Source organism: Nicotiana tabacum, chromosome 15 (assembly GCF_000715075.1).
Source record: "Nicotiana tabacum cultivar K326 chromosome 15, ASM71507v2, whole genome shotgun sequence".
NCBI lineage: Eukaryota > Viridiplantae > Streptophyta > Magnoliopsida > Solanales > Solanaceae > Nicotiana > Nicotiana tabacum.
Window position 1 is genome coordinate 120390368 of NC_134094.1, and position 15601 is coordinate 120405968.

Sequence of the window (15601 nt, forward strand, 5' to 3'; positions counted from 1 at the left end):
GTCCGTTGTTCAGGAGCTGAAAACTAATTCCTAATGCAATTAGCATTGCTTAAAGGATTTATTTCGTAGACTACAAGTATCATATCAGCGGGAGGAAATTTGTGGTCAACAAGGATTCATTAATTGTTACACTTGCATGAAAGGAAAAGGGATTGTGAAGTTGGAGATATTTAAGGAAACTTCCTAAGTCTTATTGGGATTTTTTTTTCTTAACCAGAATATTAATTTTAGTTGTTGGAGCAAAAATTAAATTGCAGCACAACTGAAGAACATGATCCTTTAAGACAATGTTGTTAAGTTCTTTAGTTGTTGAGTCTTGATTCATTGATCTTAAATTGTAATCTATTTTGCTTTTGAGACGTGTATTTGAAGGTTATTTGTTGGACTAAAACAGTCCGTAGATACTCTTAATATGGTGTGATATTATCCACTTTGGGCAAACTCCATACGATTTTTCTCAAAAGACCTCATACTATAAAAAGATCCTTACACCTTATATATGTAGGCTCCCAATCTTTTAGCTACCAATGTGGGACATTATTCGCACACCCAACAGTATCAAATTCTGGGGGATTTATTTTGCTTTCTAGGCTTAGAGTTTATGGTCTTGAAATTTGAGCTACAACCGAGAGTTGATTGTAGGGCCTTTGGTTATAGAGTTTGTAAACTAAAATCGAGTTGATTGTGTGGGTTAAGTACTAGAGTTTATAGTCCCTTCTGTTATAGAGTTAACCTAAAACCGATCTTATTATTAGTGAAGTTTTGAGGAAAATCCTACACGGGTAAGTCGTGGTTTACTCCCGTGAAATTTTGAACAATGAGATTTTCGCGTAAAATTGCTTCGTTCCGAAATATTCAAATGAAAGAACTAGATTCTTCAACAATCGAAAATCAAACAAGATACAATTCCCCATCCCCTTCTTGTGCCTGGGTTCAACTCTACAATAACAACTCAGCTATCGGTTAGTTAAAAAGATAAGCTTGATCAGTGAAACAATTGCTGCTAAAAGAAGAGCGTAAATGTTAATTGCAAAGCAGATAAGAATGCTAATTTCTTATCTGATGAGTGCTGTGTACATAATGTAGATTAATACTACTGGTAGAATATAATCTTTATCATAATATGATATCGAATAAATTGACCTACTCCAAATAATTATTATTAATACCATGTATGCTAAGCCCAAATGAAGAAACAGATAAGAATAATTAGCAATAATAATGAAATACTACAAAATTAGGAAAATATTTAGATATGGGTAACCGTAATGAAGTATCTGCTAGCCACAATTTTAGCAGATAACTTAATTAAACATAGGACATATATAGTCGTATTAGACACGATAATATGATTGACATCTTAGAAAAAACCTAGTTTAGATGAAATTATTACATTCATGTCTAGCGTATCCTAATTATACACCTGAAATTACAGTTACATCTTATGCCAAGATCTTAGGCAAAAAAATTACAAACATAATTTGGACTTGCAATTGGGCATATGCTTTTCATTTCTCTTTATACACTCCCTTTGAGGAAGTTCTTAGCTCGAAGTCCTAACACATTTGCATCCGATTTCTTCTTAATTCTTAGCCTTTTACATGACTCAGTAAACATTCTGCAAATCATAAGAGTTAAATTCATTAGTTCTTCTGCTTATTTTGTCCCACCAATTAAACGCGAAAATATGAGGATTTTTTTATCCAAAAAAAAAAGGAAAATAGAAAAGGAAGAAGAAATTAGTTTAAAGGCTTATTTTTGTTTTTCTTATACAAGTAAGAAATAATTCAAGGCAAGGGCAAATGCAACATCGGGGGTAGCTGGTACATTTCCCTCTTACTGCTCTCAACTTAAACTATACATATAATTAAATAATTCTTTGAAAGAAATTTAGTTTTTATAAAGTAATTCACACACATTGTCAAAAGGTAATATTGATATCGTGATGCTTCACATTTATCGGCTTAAATTTCGACTTAAAATTGTAAATTCGTTCCAATAAACTTAGCTAGTAGTTACAGAGTGTAAAGACAGTGTGGGAAACTAGTCTTTCACTTCAAGATAATCCAGTTGTCTAAAACAACGTGGTCCAAAAAGCTTTAATTGTGATAATGTTTAGCTCAATCTGGTATTCTCCTTGTGGGCATTTTGTTTTTTTCAAGTTCTTTTCTCTTTATCTAATTTAGAAGTCATTTATGGTTTTGTATCAAATCTATCATTACTATTTCATTATAAGTGCTAATTAATTTAGATGTTCAAGGACAAATAAACGATGATTTAGACAAATATGTATTCGAAAAAATAGAGCTAGCAAATCATATATTTCTTATAAGATCGATATAAAAAAATAAAAGACAGATAATGAATTTAAACTAAATATTACTCCATCTATTTCAATTTATATGACACCGCTCAAAGTTATGATTATGAAGAGAGGTAGAGAAGTGAACTTACTCCCAGGGAACATCGCCCACAAGCATCCAGTCCCCATCTTTGTCCTCATATATTGGTACGTACTCTGAACTCTCTGCATCCTCCAACGCTTTGCCTGTCAAAAATTTGGCATCTTATTATTCTGTCTTCTTTATTTCTAAACTTTTTTTCTAGTACTCCTTCCATTTCATATTATGTGGTAAAGTTATTCAGATTACAAGGATCAAATTAATTTATTTTGTATGAATTTAGATATTAACAATTTTTTGCATGGCAAATCTCATAAAGGGTATAGTCCGTTGCACTAAGCTTCCGCTATGCGCGGGATCCGGGGAAGGGCCGGACCACAATGGTCTATTGTACGCAGTCTTACTCTGCATTTCTGCAAGAAGCTGTTTTCACGGCTCGAAACCGTGACCACCTGGTCACATGGCAGCAACTTTACCAGTTATGCCAAAATTACCGCAAAATATGAAAAGCAAACTATAGTACTTAGAAAAATGAAGGATTAATTGAGAGAGCACTTACCAATTCCATAACAATCAAAGAGCTTCTCAAGAGCCATGACAAGTTCAGAATATCCTTTGTGAGTGTTCAAATCAAGTTTTCGAAGAAACGGGGCTCCATCCATACTAACTTTGACGTACATTTTAGAGGACGATTCACGTCCATTAAAGCTATTCTTCCTCCTATAAGCACAAACCGGCGGCCACCCTACAACTTGGTTTTTGTTTTGACACTTTGTGTTATCGTTGTTGCTGCTTTTGCTATCGTCGTCGATTTCAAAAAACGCCCTTTTCTTCCCAAATGAGCTAGGTTTTTCCCCTGGAAGCCCTAATCTTAGCTCCGTAATTTCGAATTCAGTTGCCATTTCTTGTGTTATACGTACGTAATCTTCTTTCGGTTGAGGTGTAGTTGATTGATTAATATATAAAAGAAAGATTTTGAAGAGTGAAACTTGTTGTTTGATGAGTAGGTTTGTACGTAGTTTTTTATAGAATTATGTAAAGAAGAGAAGACATATAAGGAGCAATGCCAGGTCAAGTAAGCTTAATGGTCGGTCACATGAGATACAATGGTGGGGAACAATATGTTACCTATAACCCTAATAAAGCTCGGCAACTTCCGAATTTTCTATTGGAGTAATCCTAAGGTTTTTGATTTTAGATAATTTTTTGGAATTTAATTGTGACCGTTTGATGTTGTTAACAAGAAAACATGCCATGTGATCTTCCTGATTGTAGGGTTTCCATTTGTATTTCATATATACACAAGGACTTATGTGGTGGGATACATCATATACGTAGTGCTATTATTTTAATTTTTAAGTGGACTAACATAGGCGTAGATGATACTCATGAAATTTTAATATTTGGTTATTTCCTTTAACGGCCTCTTTTTCTAGAAGTGGAGGGTCAAAATCATCATATTGTAGAGTAAAAAATAGTTTTGTAAGTATCTGCTAACTTGCATCATATATAATCTCGTTTGGCGCACAAATAGTTAGTTTCTTCCTAATTAGGAGTTTTTTCAACCTATTATGTGAAGACCTGATAGTCTAATACCTGAGATATCTTTCTCAAATAGAGGGGAAGCAGAGATATGGTCATACTTTCGCTAATCTCTTATCCATTTATGAAAATGGATATTTAGATGCCTATTGAATTCTTTTTTCTTATAACATTGGATTTTAACCAGGCTTAGAGTTGCGGATGCACGTACTTTCAAAGTTACGTTTAAAAAAGTATTCCTATGCTATATATTCGAATAGAGTTATTTATCAACATTGAACTATCCCTTTGGTATGTTTTAGTCACAAAATCATTATGTTCTTGTGTCAAATGGATAATTGATTTAAGAGCCAAACTGCACTCGCATATCCTCGTCAAGTTGACATATCCATTTTAATATTCCCTCCTTTTCAATTTATGTGAACATATTTTCTTTTTACTCCGTGCCAAAAAGAATGTCTTCTTTCCTTATTTGGAAACAATTTACCTTTATGCAATGATTTATAGCCACACAAAATATATGTGCCTCATTTTACACTACAAGTTCAAAAGTCTTTTCTCTTTTCCTAAACTCTGTGCCCAATCAAATGAGTTCACATAAATTGAAACGGAGAGAGTATACAGTTATAATACTTATGTAATATACATTGATTTCTGCATAGATTGCAAAATTTCAACGGATCTACTAATTCCGACTACTGAGAAACTGCGACAATTTGCGAAATCAAAAAGTATAAGTATTCCTAGGAATATCATTTTGATTTAATACCGTTGGAAATCATCAGTCGATTTTTGAGAGACAGAATCTTTATAATTGTTGTTAAGCAGTGTATTATTTGGCAATTATAATTTATGGGAATCATTAAACAACTTCAGCAAAATTAGACATTCTTCCTTCCATGTGCACGTATCTTGTAGATGATATGACTCCTCTAATTTTCAACTTTTCTTTTTTAAAACTAGAAGCATTTAACTCCCTTTAACTAACAAATTTACGGGGATTTGTGGTATCACCATTAAGTTTATTCTTTCACATGCTAGCATTTAAAATCGAATCTTTAAGTTTAAGCAGTTAAGAACTAGTTCATGTTGTAATTAATATTTTTGACATACCAAATTAGTGAACGTACCGAGTAATATGCAATGTACAAGCTGTTGGCAATTGGCATGATATGGAAAGATACGCATGCAAAGAAAAATAAGTGCTAGTTAATTCAGAATACCGCGTTCTGATACACATTATTTGCATAATTACGTATCAATATAATATGCTCTAATCCTGAAACTCTTTTCGCCATCATTGGTTTTGCTTAATATTTTTACCAGAGCGGAGCTAAAGGGAGAAGGTTCAATTGAACAATCTTCTACGCCGAAAAATTACACGGTCAAATAAGGCAAAATAAATATAACGATTCAGCCGTTCGTTTTGACTATTGCAATCTCGTTCCTTCATTTACTGCTCAAAGTGTGATTTACGGTTATTATTGAGCTTGCCGGGGTAATTGGTTCGGGTCCGGTGAGGTTTTGGAATGATTTGGAACATTTAGTTCAAAGGTTTAGAATTTAAGTTGAAAAGGTTGGCCAGATATTGACTTATGTGTAACGACCCCGGAGAATTTTTGCTAAGGAAATTAAGGTTTTGTGGTGCCGAGGTATATCAATTAGTACAAAGGTTATAGAAATTTCTCGCGGCTCGCAAACTCGCCGCGGTTCGGATTTTTTGGGTTGAACAATGCACCGATGTGTAAAGAAAATTTTTTGCCGGAAAAAGGGTCATTTCTGCGACCACCATGCGGTCGCAGAATCACTCTGCGGACCGCATAATGGTCGCAGAGTGGATCAGGAGAGGGGCAAGATTTGAAAAAAATCTGCGGTGCACTATGCGACCGCAGACCTGTTCTACGGTGCATTATGCGACCGCGGACTTGTTCTGCGGTGCATTATGCAACCGTAGAACAGGTATGCGGGCCGCATAATGACCGCAGACCGGGTCAGTCACGCCCAATTTTGGAGGCCAAATTATGCGGCCGTTATGCGGACCGCATATGTGTTATGCGATCGCATAACTGTGTCGGAGCTTTCATTCTTTCTAATTTTTGACCCGACCCAACTTCGATTTATAGCCCTTGAAGCTCATTTTTGAGCCAAAAATCTGACATTTTAGAGAGAGGTGAGAGCATTTTAGAAAGAGAAAGTGAAGATTTAGTCATTTATCCATCAATTCTTATTCAAGGGTTGAAGATTTCACAAGGATCTTGCTAGGGATTCAAAGAGGTAAGAATTTCTTTCCCCAATTCTTCAATTTCGAGTTTGGAGTAAAGATGGGTAATTAAAAGTATGATTCTTTGGTGTTAGAGTATTGTTTATACATACACATACCAATAAGGTTTATGGAAGGATTATTGAGTTCAAATGGGTAAAGATTGGGTTGAAGATGGTAGAAATCTTCAAAGACTTTAATTGAAGATTTGAGGGTCGAGTTGATGTCGAAATTTGGTGTGTTGGACTTGTGGTTGGATGGACGTTCATATTTTATAACTTTTGTCGGGTTCTGAGACGTGAGGCCCACGGGCGAGTTTTGAGTTAATTTCAAATTTTATTGAAAAAATTAGTATTTCCTTATAGAATTAATTACAATAATTGGTATTGACTGAATCGAATTAATAATGGCTAGATACGAGGCTTTCGGAGACCAATTCTTGTGGCAAGGGCGTAGCGGAATAAAGAATTACACAGTTTGAAGTAAGTAACAGTTTTAAATTTGATCTTGAGGGTATGAAACCTCAGAATTTTGTGTCATGCAAATATTTTGGAGGTGATGCACATGCTAGGTGACAGGCGAGTGGGCGTGCACCGAGGGGATTGTGACTTGATCCGTCCCGTGGAAACTGTATAGTTGAATAATTTATTGTTAGCTATATGCTCTATATGTGTTGAAGAAATTTGACTGTAAATCATATTAAAAATCATACTTAGGCTATGTGATAGTACTATTGGAACTCGCAGAGGTCGCGTACTTGTTGAATTATTTGCTAATTATTGTCTTATATCAGTCATGATTTTTCTTACGTGTCATACCTCAGTCTTTCTTGATATTTGTTGATACACTATCTTATCTTTGTTTGGGATGATCTTTGTGATTTCTGAGAGCCCGAGCGACTAGAGAGGTTAAGGACTAAGTAAGGCCGAGGGCCTGTCGGTGAGGTAAGGATATTATAGCATGTGAGTTGGCCGTACAGGATATTATAGCACGTGAGTTGGCCATGCAGCATGTGAGTTGTCCGTGCAGCACGTGAGTTGTCCGTGCAGCACGTAAGTTATCTTTGCGGATTATGGAGCTTGGGCTGTAGGAGCACCTCCGGAGTCTGTACACCCCCAGTAAGCGCTGGTACCCATTGAGTGTGAGTGCTGAGGGCTGAGAGCCGAGCGGTTGAGCTGTTGTAACGAGTTGAGTGACTGTTGCCCTGAGAGGCTGTACTTACTTTTCATTTGTTATTGCACTTAGTTGCTATCTTTTATTGTTGTGAAATTCTCTGAAGGATTTTATATCCGGATTACATGAACTTGAATTGTATAAAATTCATTTGACTTAAACTGCTAGATTTGAAAGCATGTCTATTCTTTACTGGAATTACTGAAAGTGAACTATAACTGTGAAACTCGTCACTATCTTCAATTCCTTATTTATTATTGTTACTTGCTGAGTTGGTTGTACTCATACTATACCCTACACTTCGTGTGCAGATCCAGGTGCTTCTGGACATAGCAGGTATTGATTTTCTCGCACAGTTAATTTTCTGAAGATTCAGAGGTAACTGTCGTGTTTCGGAGACCTTGTCTCTCTTTCCCTATCTCCTTGTTTACTGTATTTTAGACTATTATAGACCGTATTTTTCAGATTTATATTCATATTAGATGCTCATGTACTCAGTGACACCAGGCTTTTGGGAGTGTTCGTATCAGTATTTATGGGATTTCGTACTGTATTTAAATATTATATTTTCAAACTTAAGAGAAATTATGGTTTATTGAGATTTTCGGCTTGCCTAGTATCGAGATAGGCGCCATCACGACAGATTGGGATTTTGAGTCGTGACAAGAAACTTTTTTTGTGTTATATATAAAATTATTGATTCTTCTTAACATAAGGGAATATTCTAGTGTAATTTCAAAAATTATTGTAGGTAGTAGGTTTTCCGCCATTGATTGTAGGAATATAACATTATTGGGTCGTTTAATATGATGGATAAGTAAAAATAATTCTGGAATAAAAATTTAGTATCGCATTATCCCTTGTTTGGTTATTTGGTTATTAATTTTGGGATAAGTTATCCCTAAATTTAAAATAGTACCGGAATAACTTATATCTGCCAGAGGGTAGAATAGTAATCCCATGATAAGTTATCACATGATAAAGCAGTAAAATTGACAATCTCAGGATTAATACAACATACCAAACAGTCAATAAGAAATAATATCAGGATAACTAATTCCAGTATAACTAATCTCAGAATAACTAATCTCGGCAGGGACGTATGTAGTGTGTTGCCGACGGGTTCAACTGAACCCATAACTTCCGACGCTGAGTAAAAATTTATGAGTAACAAATCATTAAAATTGCATAAATAATAGATATGAACCCATAACTTTAAAATTATAATGGGTTCAACGCTAAAAACTTTAAAAGTTGAACCCATAAGATTTATATCTTGGATCCGCCTATAAATCTCGACATAATTAATCCCAGTATAACTTATCTTCAAACCAAACGACCCATGCGAGAGTTTGGTTAGTTGGCCCTTAAGTAGTTCAGTTTAACTTTTAGACGAACTAATACAAATTTTGACAAGTAGTTAGACAACTTACATTTTCTTATGTCTAGAACTTGCCTAGCCACGGAGAGGTGGCCTTGGTAATTAAATTATTAAGTTCCAGGTTAGTAATTGGTAGGCCCTAAGATCCTCCGGGAGAAATTCAAAAATAGCCAAATTTACAAGTGGTCACTAAAAAATAGTCACAATTTCAAAAGTAATCGAAATTTAATCAATTTTTATGTAAAGATAAATTTGAACGAAAATATTGTTCAAAATCCGGAAAATACTCCAGCATAATATACTGGAATTCCAGCATAAGTGTACTGGAACTCCAGTATAATACTCCAGTATATTATACTGGAGTTTCAGATATTATACTGGAGTTCCAGCCTAAGTATACTAGAACTCCAGCATAATATACTAGACTTCCAGCATAAGTATACTAGACTTCCAGCATAATATACTGGAGTTCCAGTATAATATACCGGTCCAGCATAATATGCTAGAAGTTTAGGTGCACCGATCTCCAGTATATTATGCTGGAACTTTCCGTGTTGCAGCAAAATAGTGGCTATTTTTCAATGACTTTGCAAATACTGGCTATTTTTCAATGACCAGTCCGAAAACTGGCTAGCCCGTGCTATTTTTACTCCTCCGACTTATAGCCTATTTGCCCAAACTTTTTTTGGGGCCAAAAGTCCCTTTTTTTGGCAAAAGTGCTTTTGGCCAAAAATTGAGATGTTTGGCCAAGCTAAGGAAAAAAGTGTTTTTGAAAAGAAGCAGAAGCAGTTTTTGAGAAACAGAAAAATGTAGCCTCTCTAAAAGCACTTTTATGAAAAGCACTTTTGAGAAAAATACACTTAGAAGCATTTTTTAAAAGTTTGGCCAAACATTAGTTATTGCTCAAAAGTACTTTTTAAATTAATTAGTCAAACACAAACTGATTCTTACCAAAAGTATTTTTGAAAAAAACACTTCTTAAAATAAACAAATTTTAAAAGTTTGGCCAAACAAGCTATTAATTTGCAGCATGTCCAGCATTTTTTTGCTAGCAACTAGCAAGACGATGTTGACTCGATTGGTCAAGAAGGCTTGTCCTATAAACAATCTACTGCCTCATATATTTTCTTCCAAGTTGTAAAAGGATCTGGTACATCTGGGCATTGATGTTGTGCCAACTATTCTCGTACATACTGTTTTTTGGAAGAATATTATTTACGCATATATAAGATTGTTTGTTTTTTCTTTTTTGACGCGGATAGGTATACTAGGAAAGAAGCAACCAGCTGCAACAACCTTAGCATTTACCAGCTGTCTAGAGTTGCGTGGATATGACAGCTTATCATCAGTTCATCACAACATTTTTTCTTCTCTATATTTGGAGTTGACACCACGAATTCTCCCTGAAATTAAACATTGCCCTAATTAATTAATTACGTGTTTTGCATTTTTTAAAAAATCGAGAAGAAGGTGAGGATATAACGAAGCAGAACTTGTATTTAAACTAAGGACTAAAGGTGCGGGAAGAAGGATTAACGTGAGGCGGATCTACCATTGTCAAAACTCTATGTAAATATTAAGAAATACACTAAATAATGTTGGGTTTTTTAGTTCGAAAAGAGAGTGAATAAGAAATGGAGGGGAAAATAAAAATTTTGAATTTTTTTCTTTTGCAAAGGAATATTGTCCCATATTAGAGGAGAAAAGCTCATTTGTTGAGTATATATATAATTACACTTCTTCTATTTCTTAAAGAGTTGAGAAGAAGGCAAACCTCGCGACGTTATCGTTGCTCAGCTCGATTTTGAATTTAATTAATTGACTAATTTTTTGGACCAAATTTATTTGTTAAACATTAATATTTAATCCAAATCAACCGTTTTTATAACAGTAATTTAAGTTTCCTTCCAATTTTATTTTTTCGTTTTATTTTGCGTAAATAACCATTTATGTATAGCCGTTTTATGCGAACAGTCATTTGGAAGAGTTGCACCTCTTCGTTTCAAACCAACCTGTTGGCTATAAATACTAGGTCATTCCCTCTGATTTTCCTTACGAAAAATTCTGAAATCTCTTCTTCCTTTTTGTATTATTTTCTTACAAAACAAACAAAATAAGTGTGACTGCTACCGCCACTTGTGTTTGTTGAAACACTAGGTTTGAAGTACCGCCACACCAGTGTATAATCCGTTCTATCTTGGGAGAAAATAATCCAAAACCTCGGGTACTATGAGGGGATTAAGTTCCTTAAGAAAACACTATAAATTCAATAGGCTCGAATTAATTTCTGTTTCTTTTACATTTCTGTTTTCATATTTCCGTTTCCATAATTATTTTACAAATATAGATTATGAACAGATAATAAATTTAGTATTTATTGTATATTAATTTCAGGTCACTATAAAAACTCATAAATTTTAAATCATGAATCCGTCCGGACGGTATATATAGTACCCTTAGAATTTCCATTATTTATATAATTAAAAGTATAAAATAAATATGCCCTGAAATTTCTGATTAAGCAAGATAAAGAACTAAAGAAATGGTGTTACTCTCCAACCGATCATATGCTACCTTGAGGTTGGACAAGGAAATGAAACATACTTATAACATCCTACATATGGGCACACGTGATTAAAAGTTTGTCCCGCCACCACATGACCAAATTATTATTATGTATAATTGGTTGGTTGATTTCTTAGGTAACCCATACGCATTCCTCCACCCTCTAACTTGACACGTTGGTGATGTATTTCTTAAAGGTTAAAATGGGTGAAATTCAAACGATCAATTCAGAAAGATTAATGGACCAACTAGAATTACATGGGAATCCAAATCAGTCGCTTATTTTGTAAGGATTTTTACCTACTTATACTATATTAGAAATTTATTTACCTATTTTTTTTTGTATATTTTGTAGTTCTTAATAAATATTTAGGCTTTTGTTACAAATTGTATACATTACTCCTTAAAAGGCTTCCACCCCATTATTAATACCTTCAATTAAAGGATTCAATTACATTACTTTCTTTTTTTCCTCTCCTCTTCTCTCCTTTTTTTTTTACATCAAAATCCCTGAATCCATGCCTAGAATCTCCATCTTCTCTTTTTTCACCATTGCCGACAGCTTTATATTATTAAAAAAATCGCCCATTGCATCGTTCTTTTGCTGGAAGACTAGACAACACTGAAAAATGAAGAAACATTCAGATTGTTGCCAAAATTATTTCCAATGTCGTTTCATTAAAAAGTTTTGAAGTTTTGAATTTGATATTCATATTTTTGATTTATTTGGATTCGATATTCTTGCAAATGATTGTGCTTTGGAATTTATATCTCAATTTTGAGGGACATTGGTTACTCTTCTGAAAAAGTGAGCTCAATTTCTTGATTCTTCTCTCTCCCCCCGATTTCTCTCTATAACGTCTCCTTTCTCTCTCATGAACTCCCTGACTGCCAGCGACTTTACCACCGGAACACCCAGGTAAGTCCTCTCCTCTCCCCTATCCTTCTCTCTCTCTCTCTCTCTCTCTCTCTCTCTCTCTCTCTCTCTCTCTCTCTCTCTCTCTCTCTCTGGTTCTCTCTAGTCTCCCCCACTGCTCTCTCTCTCTCTCTCTCTCCCGGTTTCTCTCTCCACTCTGGTTCTTGTGGTCTCTTCCCCCTTTTCACTCTCCCTGATTCTCCCTTCCCTTTCTCCATCTCTCTCTCCCTCTCTTCTTTTATATTCTCCACAGGACCAATGTACCTCGTCTTTACCCCTTTTTCTTGTGAGCAGCTATATAACCTGAGTCTCTATCGGAGACCCACAGGAAAAGGCATGATACCTATGTTCTTCCTCCTTTTTTCCCCTTTGGTTCCTCCTTCTATTTTTTTTACAGGTATTCACTAATGGATCAGAGCGTGCGGCAGACGTCAAAATCGGTTGGAGGCAGCGGCGGCACACGGAGCATATGTGCGGCTGGAAATCGACTAAGGTTAATACAGCAGCGCGACATTGACATTTACGAAAATTCACCTAGGTTTCGCACTAATCAAGAGTTGGTACCTCTTGTTCTTCGATCTATATCTATGTCTTCCTTATTGTTATCCAGTTAGTTTGCGATAGTGTAAGCCTAATTCTTGATTGCCTACAATTAATTAGTACTTCTTCCTGAATACATTTCTAGCTAGTAACTGTTTAGGGATTTCTAGACTATAATTTGGACTCTTAGTTTATGTTTTGTTGTCCTTCTTTTAAATATATCTATTGTTATCACTAGTTTAATTCTTGCTTGCTTGTTTGTATTACATGTATGCATTTATAATGGTCTGTAGGTGTTAGATCTGCCTCCTTTTATTTAATACTTTGTCTGTTAATTTTCCTTAGATTATAGTGGTTGGGGTGGGTGATGGTAGTATAAGGTCATGTCCTCGGGTGAGGTGGGGGGCAGGGGCAAAGATGGCAAGGGAACCTTTAGGCTGAGAGTGGGGTCCTGAAACATTGGTACTTTAATGGGAAAGTCTATAGAGTTAGCAAAAATCCTCTAGAAAAGGAAGATCAATATAGCTTGTGTCCAAGAGACTAGATGGGTGGGTTCAAAGGCTCGAGATGCTAATGGGTTTAAATTGTGGTACTCAGGACGCGGGGAGGGGGGATAAGAATGGGGTAGGTATCTTGGTTGACATGGAACTTAGGGAGCTAGTGGTAGAAGTTAGGAGGGTGACCGATAGGCTAGATGGCTATTAAGCTAGTTGTGGGAGGGTTTGCTTTAAATGTGATTAGTGCTTACGCGCCTCATGTGGGTTTGGACGAGGAGAATAAGAGGTGTTTCTGGAAAGACCTTGTCGAGTTGTACCGTGGCATTCCACACACTGAGAAGTTATTCATATGAGGTTATTTCAATGGTCACATTAGGGCGACCTCTGGGAGTTGTGATAGTGTGCATGGCGGCTTTGGCTTTGGAGTTAGGAACAGGGGAGGTACTTTATTGTTGGACTGTGCTAAAGCCTTTGATTTGGTAATTGCTAACTCGTGTTTTCTGAAGAGGGAGGAGCACTTGGTCACATTCCAGAGTTCCTTGGCCAAGAATCAAATTGATATTGGTGATGGACTTAGAGATCGTAAGAAAGAGGAAGAAGAGGGCTATGTATGGTCAACCCAAGATCAGGTGGAGGTGCTTTGACTAATTATAAAGCGCAGGAGTTGGGGTGGAAGTTGTTGGATATGGGATCCTGGAGGAGCAGTGGGGACGCGAGCTGTATGTGGACACGACAGCAGAGTGTATTAGAGTAGCTACGAGAAAAGTGTTAGGGGTCTCGAAAGGTTTCTCTGGCAGCCACAAAGGTGACTGCTGGTGGAGTGAGGAGGTACAAGAGAAAGTGGAAGCCAAGAAAGTGGCGTACTTGAAGCTTATAGAGAGCATGGACGAGGAGGCGAATAGGATGAACAGGGAGGAGTATAGGAGGGCTAAGAAGGAGGCTAAGTTAGCGGTTACTGCGGCTAAAATTGAGGCGTTTGGGAGTTTGTATGAAGAGCTTGGGGGCAAAGGCAGGGACACGAAGCTATATAGGCTAGCCAAGGTGAGAGAGAGGAAGGCTCGTGATCTGGATCAAGTTTAGTATATCAAAGATGAGGAAGGTAGAGTTTTGATGGAAGAGGCTCAGATTAGACGAAGATGGCAAACATATTTCCATAAACTCCTGAATGAATAGGGTGATAGGGACATTGTGCTGGGCGACTTAGAGCACTCCGAGATGCACCAAAATTTTGGGTACTGTAGGCGCATAAGAGTAGAAGAGGTCGAGGGGGCTATGCGTAAGATACACAGGGGTAGAGCTACTAGGCTAGATGAAATCCCTGTGGAATTTTGGAAGAATGTGGATAGGGTAGGTTCGAAGTGTCTCTCTAGGCTATTTAACGTCATTTTTAGGACAAAGAAGATGACCGATGAATAGAGGTGGAGTACGATGATTCCACTGTATAAAAACAAGGGCGATATCCAAAGTTATAATAATTATAGGAGGATTAAGTTTCTTATCCATACGATGAAAGTTTGGGAGAGGGTGGTTAAAGTGAGGGTGAGGACCAGTGTGTCTATTTCTGAGAACCAGTTCGGTTTTATGCAGGGGCGTTTGACTATGGAAGCCATTCAACTTGTGAGGAGATTCGTGAAATGGTATATGGAGATGAAGAAGGACTTGCACATGGTGTTCATTGACCTAGAGAAAGCATATGACAAAGTCCTGAGATGAGTTCTCCAGCGATGCTTGGAGGCTAAAGGGGTCCCAGTAGCCTACATTAGGATAATTAAAGACGTGTATGATGGAGTTATGACTCGGGTTAGGACAACAGGAGGTTACTCGGGACACTTTTCGATTGTGATGGGGTTACACCAGGGATCAGCTCTTAGTCCTTTTCTATTTTTCTTGGCGATGGACGCGTTGACGAGATACATTAAAGGTGAGGTTCCATTGTGTATATTATTTGCTAATGACATGGTCTTAATTGACGAGACGGGGGTGGTGTTAACGAGAGGCTAGAGGTTTGGAGGCAGATTCTAGAGTCTAATTTTTTCAAGTTAAGCAAGACCAAGACGAAATACAGTTGAGCAGGACCAAGACGAAATACTTGGAGTGTAAGTTCAGCAATAGTACCCAGGAAGATGATATTGAGGCGAGGCTTGATACGGAAGTTATCCCCAAGAGAGGTAGTTTCAAGTACCTTGAATTTATAATACAAGGTAACAGGGAGATTGATGAAGATGTCATGCATCGTATCGGAGCAGGATGGATGAAATAGAGGCTCGCTTTCGGTGTCTTGTGTGATAAGAATGTGCCGCTGAGACTTAAAGGTAAGTTCTACAA

The 15601-nt window shown here is 36.6% G+C and overlaps 2 protein-coding genes across 2 annotated transcripts; one reads left to right on the forward strand and one right to left on the reverse strand.

Annotated features, from left to right (window-relative positions):
• Window positions 1–1201: 1201 nt before the first annotated feature.
• LOC107780289 (auxin-induced protein AUX22) lies at window positions 1202–3428 on the reverse strand. Its single transcript, XM_016600819.2, has 3 exons — window positions 2962–3428; window positions 2455–2548; window positions 1202–1618 (listed from the first exon to the last, which is right to left on the reverse strand). The coding sequence occupies exons 1-3, from the start codon at window positions 3302–3304 to the stop codon at window positions 1519–1521; spliced, it is 537 nt and encodes a 178-aa protein (XP_016456305.1). The 5' UTR covers window positions 3305–3428; the 3' UTR covers window positions 1202–1518.
• A 10045-nt stretch (window positions 3429–13473) lies between these two features.
• On the forward strand, window positions 13474–14989 carry LOC142169828 (uncharacterized). Its single transcript, XM_075231749.1, has 5 exons — window positions 13474–13562; window positions 13653–13858; window positions 13938–14317; window positions 14450–14623; window positions 14864–14989. The coding sequence occupies exons 1-5, from the start codon at window positions 13474–13476 to the stop codon at window positions 14987–14989; spliced, it is 975 nt and encodes a 324-aa protein (XP_075087850.1).
• Window positions 14990–15601: the final 612 nt, after the last annotated feature.

Coding starts and splice junctions, on each gene's coding strand:
- LOC107780289 (XM_016600819.2), bottom strand. CDS start 3,304: ATGGCAACTGAATTCGAAATTACGGAGCTAAGATTAGGGCTTCCAGGG. Junction 2,549..2,961: donor CTTTGATTGTTATGGAATTG/GTAAGTGCTCTC, acceptor AATTTTTGACAG/GCAAAGCGTTGGAGGATGCA. Junction 1,619..2,454: donor GTGGGCGATGTTCCCTGGGA/GTAAGTTCACTT, acceptor TATGATTTGCAG/AATGTTTACTGAGTCATGTA.
- LOC142169828 (XM_075231749.1), top strand. CDS start 13,474: ATGGCTATTAAGCTAGTTGTGGGAGGGTTTGCTTTAAATGTGATTAGT. Junction 13,563..13,652: donor TTGGACGAGGAGAATAAGAG/GTGTTTCTGGAA, acceptor TGGTCACATTAG/GGCGACCTCTGGGAGTTGTG. Junction 13,859..13,937: donor TGGTGATGGACTTAGAGATC/GTAAGAAAGAGG, acceptor TATAAAGCGCAG/GAGTTGGGGTGGAAGTTGTT.